Raw genomic sequence first — 11,490 nt, 5'->3', positions numbered from 1 at the left:
AATTGCGAAATGTTATATAGAATCCGATTAGTATTTAGAGATTTTAATTAGAGATAGCAAGGGATTGGACTATCGTGTGTCTACTCCTTGTTACAACATAACAACGCAAAGATTAAGGGACAATTATAATGTGATATCGATTTATTATTGTTAGATAGCGGCGAGTTAATTCTGGAGTTGATCGATTGATTGGGAGAATCATTTATTCATTTTCATTCAACTTATCTCGATCTTTGTGTGCAATTGATCTTATTGTTAGCGATAACGGCATGGAGGGGAATCGCGCGATGGCCGAGGCCGAGGACCGAGGGACAATCATTTTGCTCCTTTTGTCTCTCATATGTATGCGCTACACTGTACAACGAATCAGACTCTCGAAGAAAATCGTCTTCAATAATTCTTAAATTCAAATGTATACGATTTGCGAAACAAGAACAATTTTAATACTTTTAGCACTATATTAATTTATGACATCTTATTGTTAGTTTGCCGATTGAATTAAAGCTTATAATTGATGCAGCATGTTGCAATTTTAACGCATACACACACTCTTACAATGCAATTTCTATTTCATTATACATGTGTATGCAAATTCTATATATTTATTCAATGTTTTACGATGAAATTTATACTCGAGAAAAAATGAACGTGAGATCATATATACATTGTATATTTAGTACTTTATTTGATGTAAAACATTTTTATAAAAAGAAATATTTTGAAAGAAAGAGAGAGAAAATAAGCACTATTGAGACAAAAGAGTGTATAAGATAAAACTCGTAACTTCGTGAAAAGCTTGTTATTTGTAAAATTCAAAAATTTATTGTAGTAATATAAACTCTTGTTTACTAAACAAATACTTAAAAAAAAAAAAAAAACAGTCTAATTAATACTCTAATATACTTTATGATTGCTTTCTGAAACTTAATAATACATAACACTTTTACGACTAGCGTATGCGCTCTTTACTAATAATACTTGTAATTAATATATTTCTATTTTATTTCTTAAATTTGGCAGAGTGTTTTCGATGCTGCAGCTAACAATGAAATAGGCAGGCAATAAGAAAGTCAGACCGAAACATCAATGTCGTGCCATCTGATGTCGCCCTATTGAATTACGCAACGCGATCTGTGGTCATGTGATCTGTCGTCCGTTGCAGTCCGTTTGCCGCTCCGCGTCGCTGGCATGCATCCGTTCCCGCACCCGCAACCGTACCCCGCACCCCGCACCCGCAATTTGCATGTCGGGCACGTCGAGCACGTCGGGCACGTTGTACATTGTCGTTCGCATTGTCATTGTCGTCATCGTCGTCATCATCGTTGTGATAATCGTGGATATTTTGTCGTCTACTCTGTTTTTTCTTGCGTATATCATTCGCTCCGTAACGTGTGTCGGTTCGCATTAACGCAAGGTAAGGTGCAAACAGGACGATCACGTCTCTCTCGTTTTCCTTCATGGCTCTCGTTTGATTTTATTGTCCATTCCGTATCGCTTCTACTAACGAAAATTCGCGTCACTCCTCCGCGTATCTCTGCGGTTACCTTATCCGATAACAAAGTGATATGTATGCGTGATTCTCGCAAAAAGAGTGCGTCGCTCGTGTGCGTCCATGCACGTATGCATGTATATACATACGTCCTGGCTTGACGCTTGACGCCTCATATGTTATATGTCATATGTTGACGCGTGTGTCGAGCGAAAGATACGAGTGTCAATTCACGATTGGATCGTATGAAATTCCAAGTGCTCTTCCATATGTTTCTTTTTTCTTTTTTAGAGAGAAAAAGTTCAAAAAAAGTAAAGCATATATAGATAGAAAAACTTATGAGAAACACGATTATTTGTTTATACATATGATCAAAGTCAAAGCTTTTGTTTCCTTAAGTGAGGAGCACTTTACTAGTTATATATGAATGAATAAAATCTTGTTGAACAAAACAGTAATTTTTAAAGCTTTTGTTTTTTTTTATGTATATTTATTTATTATATCAAATTGCTCTATTTAACAAAAAAATCCACATATTTTTGTGTGTGTGTGTGCGCGCGCGCGCGTGTGTGTGTGTGTATTCTTGGAAGGCAATTTATATTGAATTTTATATATTTATATAAACTCTCTCTCTCTCTCTCTCTCTCTCTCTATATATATATATATATATATATATATATATATATATATATATATATACACACATTTTAATTATTTTTGCCTAAAAATTGCTTTCAGAAATTGAAGTAATTATTAACAATTTTGCCATCTGCTAACACTTGCAATTAATAGCAACACTAGTAAATTTTTTATAATTTTATATATTTAACTATTGTGCTTTAAACATGTGTTATCAGGAAATGGCTGGAGATATCTCTGAATTAACACATTATAAATATGTTGGTTCAAGACTTCTTTCTCCTAAAATGCATCGATCACAAATTCAAGAAGAACAAAGATTTGAGGAGCCTGAAATACGTTTATCGCGATTTCTATATGTTGGAAAGGAATATGCCAACTATCAGCCTGGATATTGGTTTGTCCATAATTATTTTATAATGAAAAATGTTCCATCTATAGAAGAACTTGCTGGTAATGAGAAAAAGCAACTGGTACCAATAGAACTAATCGTAAAAGTAATTATCAGTACAAATTGTACATAATGTGTATCAAACAATATTTATTCCTATATCTAAGATGAGATTATTTACAGGCATTTGAAAGCAATCTTGTTCCACATCCAGAAACTTTGGTATTTGCTCTCGCTGTTTGCTGTAGGCAAAACAAAAGCGAGATGTTGCGTAATGTGGCATACAATAATGTAGCAAAGATCTGTGCATCTACACAGGACTTCATCTTGTTTATTAAATTTGTCTCCAAATTGTGCAAAGAAAAAGAGTTGAATTTTATTACACAAGGCTGGGGTCAAGGTTTGAGGAAAGCTATAAACAATTGGTATCTTTCCAAAGAGCCATTGGACCTAGCAAAATGTGTCACAAAATACAAAAGTAGATATGGTTGGAAGCATAAAGATATCGTCAAGTTAGCTCATCCTTCAACCAATAGTCCAGGTAAGTGTCCACAAAGTTATGATTTATAAAAGATTGATGAGAAAAATTTTTATGAAAGAAAAATTAATATATGTCTTGTAAAAATAACAAAATAACAAATGAATTTACTATTTAATGTTGTAAATTCTTCAATCAATGCTTCTTTGTCAATGCTTTTGTCATTTTTTTCAAGAGATTTATTAATCTCTTTTGAAATAATAAAAACAAATTTATTTTTATTATCTTTTTATGTTTTTATTTATATATGATTATAATTGATACAGATGATTCTAATTAGATTCCAGTATAATGACAACTAAAAGTTGTCCAAGAATTAATAATTAAGATAACTTGTACGTGTTAACAGATAACTTATATGCAGTGAAATTACATTATATCTTGATTAATGGCTACAGCCATTAATCGATGGTGAAATGTTACTTAGGCGGTTAATTATTTAATAGAAAAAGGAGTGATACTGAAATATATAATACATGGCATGGAAAAAACTAAAGCGGCTTTGGAAGATCAATCCGAGAATCCGAATATTAACGAAATATTAAAATACCTACAAAATATAGAAGACTTCAAACATTGTGAAGATGAGGTTCGAGCAGCTGCTTTACTGGAAAGATATGGTTACTCATTACAGCACGTACCTGGACACTTGCTAAAATCTAAGGAGGTAGAATGTTACAAATCTTTTTTCTCTTTCTTTCTCTCTCTCTCTCTCTCTCTCTGTCTCTCCCTCTCTCTCTCTCTCTCTCTCTCTCTCTCTCTCTCTCTCTCTCTCTCTCTCTCTCTCTCTTTCTTGACAATTTGTTGAAATGCGATTTTTAGAAATGTTACAAGTAAAGTTATATGCTATATGGATCTTATGCGGAACTAACAATTTTAGCACACATTAAATTTATAATTGTTAAAATATTTAAGTAAGTAAAGTTAGGTAAAGTTATATGCTATATAGAACTTATATCAATAATATTATAGAACTTATAGAACTAACAATTTTATTAACACACATTAAATTTATAATTGTTAAAATATTTATATTAAATTAATATTAATTATATGAATTATATTAATATTTAAATTAAGTTGTTGATGTGAATAATTAAGAGTTTCATCAAATTGCAGAAAAATTGGTTTAAAATTTGCATAATCAAATATATGACTAAAAACAAGCACCTACTTTTGAACGCTATGTAAATGAAGAGAAAATTTTGTTAATCACCATTAGTGTTAATCGATATTTATCAAGCATTGATGGGCTAATATAATGTCTGGCTGTTTCGTATCAAGGTTTGGAATTCATTGATATCGTCAATGGATATCGTTACACTCTTAAACAACCTGCAAAGGATTAGCAATCTTGGATTGTTAGAGTCGGGCGGATTGGCAGTCGAGAAAATAACGGAGCAGCTTGCTAATGCAGAACATATAGCGCAAAGTAAAATTCATCCCGCATTAATTTACATCACTCTAAAAAATTACGAAAATTGTGGAAAGTAAGTGCATTTGTGCGCCTTTTTATAAGTAATAGATTAGACTTAACATTATATCATTTATATATATATATATACACACATTTTTAAGACCTTTGAGTTACGAGAAGCGAAAAGTCCAAGAATCAGCAAAGAAAACTCTGCCGCCTGTACCTTATCCGAATATCAAAGTAGTGAGCATTCTACGCGAAATGTTTGATTTGTCATTCGCTGTAAGTCAATTTCTCTTATAGATTGCATTGCGATACTTGTGAAGGTTCAGTTTAATTACAATCCTGTTATCATAATTACATAATAACACTACCGTCATTTTTAGCATCAACAACCCACGAATTTGCGCTACCTAGTGACGATTGGGATGAACAAGCCGATGTTGGAAGGACGCGCTTGGCAGAACGCTAATATGACTGGCGCTGAGACGGGCTGTCTAATCGCGATGATGCTTTTGCGTTGCGAAACAAATGTTACCGTAGCGACATTTAAGCACGTTGGAGTTTATACAGCAGACGTCGACAAGACGCAATCTTGCAGCGACATTTTGGCGACATTAAAGAAAATACCCGTTGCAGGTATTAACCTGAGTAAACCAATATTATGGGCCATGAAGCAGAAGACGAAGTACGATGTCTTTATCAATATTGTGGATCAAGTGTACGAAAAGTATGACGAATCTCAGAAAGCTCTCATATCGTACAGAGATGAACTAAAACATCCACAGGCAAAGTAGATGCGCAGTTTTGTTTATTGCATGAATTTCTTAAATTTAAACAGATAAAGACGCGAAATCTTTTTTTTGCAGGTTGATTAATTGCAGCGTATGCTGTTCCTCAACATATCGTAAGATAAATTGTGACAAAAATATCTTAACGATCAACGGTTTCGACGCTACCGTACCTATTATCATCCGGGCGTTCTCCCAATCTTTGTTTTAAATGTGAATACACATTAAATTTTCATTTGTAAGTATTATCGATTTACAAAAGATGCGCGCGTTGATCTCTATATTGTACTTATGCAGAAAATTCTTTGAAATATTTTTCTTCAATAGGATATGATGCAAGAAGTCGAGCAAAGAAAGGGAGTTTTTTTCTCTTAAAGCATATTTCGATATAAAAGTGCAGTAATACATTGTTTTGATAGTTTTAAAAGCTGATTATAGTGAGATTAAATTGATTTTTTTTCAAAATCGAGTCGGATTGACAAACAAACTAATGTGATGAATAGAGATGAAGGAAAGTTGCAAAAAGAGCTTTCATCAATTACTTAAAACAGTGGCAAATTTTGAAATCTTAAACATCTCTGTTTTTTATAAGTTTCGAACATTGGCTTATGTGTATTTGCATACATATAACTGAATCAGATTGTTTAATTTTGCACATGTCTGTTAATTCATTTAAGTTTTTATGGAGAGATAGTACATTTTGAACTCTGTAGAATACAGAGTATTGCAAGTGAACAATGAAAATTATCGAGAACGTACCGCAAGTAGCGCTGTGTATTATTATTGGCCCACGACGATGATATTAAATTATCTACATGTTTTTAGTGTTAGGGAACAGCTGTGTAGTATTTTTCTTTTTATGAGTAAAAAAGATTAAATAGTTTTTACTCCGGATTTGGATTTTCGACGATACTACTATTTAAAGTAATTCGGCGATTTTACTTTTCGCATACATTGGCGCGCAATATTAATTTGATAATCATATAAGCAATATATAACTCAGTTACATATACTTTTTTATTAAGCCGTTGCATATGAAATCTTACTTTTTATATTTTATTTTATTTTAATTATATATTTGAAATTTGTAAGTATTTTTTTTCTAAAACAAATTAAAATCTTACACTATCATTTGTTGTAAAATTGCTATCGAGGATATGTTGCATCGAAAATATCATTGCTTTTTTCTGCTTTTTTCTTTTTCTAACATCACATTTATAAAGAGAGAGAAAGCTACGAAAGATTCTTTGAATCTGAGTCAACTTTAACTTAAACTATACTTAATTTTTATTTTTATGAAAATGATCGAAAAGAACATAGATATACCGTTACTTATCTTCAAAGTTATTTTTGTGATGTAAGACATTTTGAAAACCTTCGAAAGTTTTATATGCAACTGCAATAATCTTTGAAAAGTAAAAAAAAAAGGAAAAAGTACAATTCAATAGTCCTATGTTCCATAATAGTGCATTATCAGAGACACACTACGCAGCGAAGTTAGGATAAGACTGCATAGCGGATACGGAAACGCGTATCTTAAGTAACATATGGTGCATTTTTTGACTAATATGATAAAAAAAAAAAAGAAAAATCTTATACTCTCTAATATTATATTACTATATTGCTTGCTTAATACTGGTTGCCGGTTTACGCTTCTTTGTAATAACGTGCGCGTATCGATAACGTGATCTTATTAGAAAAAAAAAAAGAAAAAACAAACAAAAGTTAACACGCTTCTGGTACCGGTGCGCTTCTGGACAGTTAAAAAATAATAATCTAAAATAAGTAAAACGAAAAAGACAAAAAAAAAAGAAAGTGAAAGAGGGAGGAGGACGGTGATGAACATAGGAACGTTGAAAATTTTCCCACTGTGATACGCATTTAGCCCCAAAGAGTTATAGACTTACATTAGTATAATTTTACTGTTACTATCTCATATTTGCCATATCCAAAGTGAAGACAAGCGAGAGACAAATACTAAATACATTACTGAATAATATACTGTGATACGAGATACATTGTTGTTGTTCAAACTAGGGAAATGATATTTAAGGCGACGCGGCCCAGAAGCGCACCGTATATTATTATATTTGTTGAATTTTAGTCACTATGCGCGAATGAATTAACACGTGAATTTTCTGTTGAAAATTCTGTATCTTTCGGCGAGCTCTTGATCTACGAATTATCTTCTCGAGTTTTCCCCTTTCGGGTTTTCGCGTACGAAAAGTATATGTACCTCCTTCATACCTAATCGCTAAAAAGTACAGCGTGGATGAACATTCTCAGGTCTTTGAAACAAATTTCAATTAAGTGCTTAACTGTTCACCTGTTCTTTGCAGCTGTCTTCTTGATAATCTGTGGATCAAAAGCTATCAACAGCAATTATAACGAATGAATTTTATTTCAATACAACAATTTTGGATAGGATGTATAAGTAAATTTCTCCCTTTTAAACGATTTTAAACACTTTACTCCTCCAATATAAAAAATAATGTCAAATTCTAATTGATTCTCTAAAGCTTGAAGTCTTACTTTTTTGCCGAATTGGGAAAAAAAGTAAAAGAAATTGATTCTTTATTATTATCTGTTGAAAAAGATTTATCCATACATCACATTGAGAGAATTAATTAGCGATAAACTAAGTTTCAAAAAAAGAAAGAAAGAAAAAATGGGAAACCGATTTTCTCTATCAATATTTTATCAAAAAAATTATATATTTATTTGAAGACACGTTATATGCAGTGATTAAAACATATATATATATATATATAGAAATTTCTTATATAGAAATTTTAAACAAAATTGCGTGTTTATGATTCAACGAAAGAAAATCATGATAAATTTATTGGTAAGATTCGTATTTCTCAAAAGAAAATTCACACAAATGATTGTTAATCTCGGTTGCGCAGCGTTTTACCGAGAATTTTGTAATAAATTATAATTTATCAAAAGTATCTATATCTTGTACTTTTACACATTATTTTTAAACTTGGTATTTTGTGAGCATTGCGCTCGGAGAAATTATTTATACATTTATTGCGCGCGCACGCACACATATACATACATCTCGTGTTTAAATCGTTCGGTGAGAGAATTTCTAGCGCATTTTTACGAATGCGTAACTTTGTAGCGCGAGAGCAAAAAAATTTGTTTTTGAAAAACGAAACGCGTCTAATTACTGAAACGCTAGTTAGACGAGTTTAAGTATAATATACACTACGCTACGTTCATATTAGTAGCTCAATTGTATTCACTGGCATTAGCGAGTAGGCATTACATAGTATTTGTATATGTATGGGAGTGCGTCTCGCGATCGGGGAGCGATTTCGTCTAAGGGCTGCGTCTTCTTTTTTACAACAGACATTTACAATAATCGACCAATTTTAATTCTAAATTCAATCGCCAATAGCAATCTTATCATAGTACAAGCAAATCTCTTCTATAATCGTGTATGTATGTACAATATATTACAAAATTATATCAATATTAAATTTAGCTATAGAGTGTTCAATACTTGAAGATAGATGATGTCATGAAAAATTCGAAAAATATCCTAGAATCGAAATCCTTTCCGTTTGCGGTGTGCACGCAAATATATGTATTCATTAATATTATTATATAAGAATACGTCCGCGAAGTATATGATATATAGACTGGCGTATATGAAGGGAAAAAAAAAACGGATAAAAAAAGAAAAAAAAAAAAGAAAAAGAAAGCAGTAGTATAGCCAGAACTTGAAGGAAATCACTTATCCATGCTGTTATTTCACAGTTGATTTCGGAAGTTGCGCTGTGTAATTAAACAGAAAGAAGGAAACAATATGTTAAATGTGTTCATGATAGATGAGGAAAAAAAGATATTGACCGCGTAAAGAGAGAAAAAAGAGCGGAAAATAGAAATTTTGCATTACATAGTTATTATAAAATGAGATAAGGGAGAAGAAAAAGAGGATGTAACAGGATGAATCACGGGATATGGCACCAAGTGCGATATACGACGTCTCGGATCATTACTACATTCTTTAAGCGTTATCTAAGCGGGAACATGTCAGCTTCCTTGCCGAAAACGATCCTCCGAGATTCTGGATCTAATTTCAATTGATTTCGACTAGGAAGCACATACACATGAACGTACTTTATCCGATTCGCATTATAGGCATCATTACCGTCTCGAATACTGTTAGTATTCGCAAGTCTGCATAGGATTAAAGAAAATATTGTGAAAAGATATTCATACTCGTTAAAGTAAGTATCTTGAACTCGCTGAAGAAAAAGATTTATCGCTAAATTTATTAATAATTTTGTACATGAATGATTTGTCAACCGAAGGACTTCCATTTTTAATCTCATTCTCTTTTCTTTTTTTCTTTTTTTTTTTTTATTATTTTTGATTCTCTATCAGTCGTATGCAGACTTACGTTTGTGACTAACATAATTATGTACAAGTACGAAAATAACATACATCATGTTCCTTAGGATTATACATATTATACATGAAAGACAAAGTTTATAATTCCATAATTAGTACATTGTCGCTTCAACGATCTAAGAAGAAACTAGGAAAAAAGAAAAAGTGCTCAATACCCGTTGTTCGAAGCTTTCGACTCAAATGCCAAAAGTATGAAGAAAAAAAGAAAAGTGAAACCTCTCGAAGAACGGAATATATTCAATTCTACATGTACAAAAACCGCAATGAAATACCTCGTTACCTTGTTCTCAGTGTAAAATAGTAAGAGCGAATTGTACTAACTCTGCGAGTTACGACGAAAATTGTCCCTCTCGTTGTTCGTGATTCACGCACTGAACGCCTATGTCTTTTGGCCTTACCTTTTTACAGAAAGAAAAATCCTAAATAAAGGCGAAACAAATCGATTCACAGGCGAATAATATCGTCGTTCACTTCAGCTGTTGCCTGTTCGGTGGATTTATGTTACACGTTTTATGCAGTTCGACCTCTCTGAGAAAAAGAACTTTGAGATTCTTGAAAAGCATTTTCTCCATGTGTATGTCTTAACGTGTATTATTGTATAATCATAAAAAAAAAAAATCATCTTTAGAACGTTAATTAAAAATGCTATTCTTACGACTAACGATCGTTTCTTTCCACGTACGCTGTCAAAGGGATGGGTGGCGCAAAAGAGAAAAAAAAAAAGGGGGGATATGAGAGAATATTTTTCAACAATCTCAAAACTTCTTTTCAGATTTCTATACGTGTATATTATTTTGCAGCACCCGGAATTTATATTGCTGCGAATTAACTTCTCGACTTCTCGTTTTTTCGTTTAAGATTAGTATTATTATTATACGTGTATAGATTGTATAATTCGTAAAGCGATATTATTCGGAATGATTTGGAAACTGAAGTAAGAGGAATTGTCATGTACATGTGCTGTATAGGAAAAGTTTCAGAATCAATCTGTACAACATGAAAACTTTGAGGAAATTATTTGTCATTCTTAATTCGCAAATTAACGAGTTTTTCATAATTTTTAAGAATTAGTCTGCAGTACGATATCTTAAATGAATAAAATAAGAAATGTAGTTGAACATGATATTGCAATGATTAAATTGAAATTATTACATTTATTTTTGTGTCACGAACAACACTCGATTGCGACTGTGATTATTCTACGATATTAAGTTCTCGAAATGTTGTAGCGTTTACTTTCGCAAAAAAAAGTAGGAAACAACTGTTTGAATCGTAATTGAAAAAGTCGCAAAACTTTTCCAATACAGGTATAAATTCCCCATTCTATTGATATTATTTTTGTATCTAAATAAATTCGTGAGAAACACGTAAGCGCCTAGCATCTTGTTCCAAGTGAACGTGTTCGGAAAGTTCCATTCGGAGGAACGAATTATGTTATTGTCATCGTGTCTGTTAATAGTTAATGGTTATATTCTGGTACGCAAAATAGAAGCGAAAGAATTTATTAAGTATGAAATTGATTATGTCTACGAACTCTGTGCTGTTTTTGTTACAAATTATTTTAAAAAATTGAACGTCATTAAATAAATTTCTCAGAACTCAAAAGGATCTTTTACTTTATTTACTGTATCGATAAATCGAAAGAATAATTAGAATATCATTAGAAGATTAATATGAAATGAATCTTTTTCCTCTACCGAGAAAGAACGAGAGACCGATAATTTGTATAAGAGCTTTAGAAAAATCATTACATCTATGCATGACCGAACGAATATCAAGCTCCAAGAAACTTTCTAA

The 11,490-nt window shown here is 32.0% G+C and overlaps 1 protein-coding gene across 2 annotated transcripts; it reads left to right on the top strand.

Moving 5' to 3' along the window:
• Nucleotides 1–1,187: 1,187 nt before the first annotated feature.
• Nucleotides 1,188–9,009, top strand: LOC126858709 (RNA-binding protein RO60-like). Of its 2 annotated transcripts, none has more exons than XM_050609182.1 (9): nt 1,188–1,414; nt 2,400–2,625; nt 2,703–3,060; nt 3,504–3,724; nt 4,342–4,547; nt 4,636–4,756; nt 4,861–5,267; nt 5,344–5,503; nt 5,593–9,009. In XM_050609182.1, the coding sequence occupies exons 2-8, from the start codon at nt 2,416–2,418 to the stop codon at nt 5,474–5,476; spliced, it is 1,656 nt and encodes a 551-aa protein (XP_050465139.1). In that variant the 5' UTR covers nt 1,188–1,414; nt 2,400–2,415; the 3' UTR covers nt 5,477–5,503; nt 5,593–9,009. The 2 variants fall into 2 exon arrangements, with proteins under 2 accessions (XP_050465139.1, XP_050465138.1); XM_050609181.1 differs by having other exon boundaries at nt 1,189–1,414; nt 2,347–2,625.
• Nucleotides 9,010–11,490: the final 2,481 nt, after the last annotated feature.

Source organism: Cataglyphis hispanica, chromosome 2 (genome assembly GCF_021464435.1).
Source record: "Cataglyphis hispanica isolate Lineage 1 chromosome 2, ULB_Chis1_1.0, whole genome shotgun sequence".
NCBI classification, from domain to species: domain Eukaryota; kingdom Metazoa; phylum Arthropoda; class Insecta; order Hymenoptera; family Formicidae; genus Cataglyphis; species Cataglyphis hispanica.
This window is presented reverse-complemented; position numbering and strand designations above follow the sequence as displayed.

Coding starts and splice junctions, on each gene's coding strand:
- LOC126858709 (XM_050609181.1), top strand. CDS start 2,350: ATGGCTGGAGATATCTCTGAATTAACACATTATAAATATGTTGGTTCA. Junction 4,548..4,635: donor AATTACGAAAATTGTGGAAA/GTAAGTGCATTT, acceptor CACATTTTTAAG/ACCTTTGAGTTACGAGAAGC. Junction 4,757..4,860: donor TGTTTGATTTGTCATTCGCT/GTAAGTCAATTT, acceptor CGTCATTTTTAG/CATCAACAACCCACGAATTT.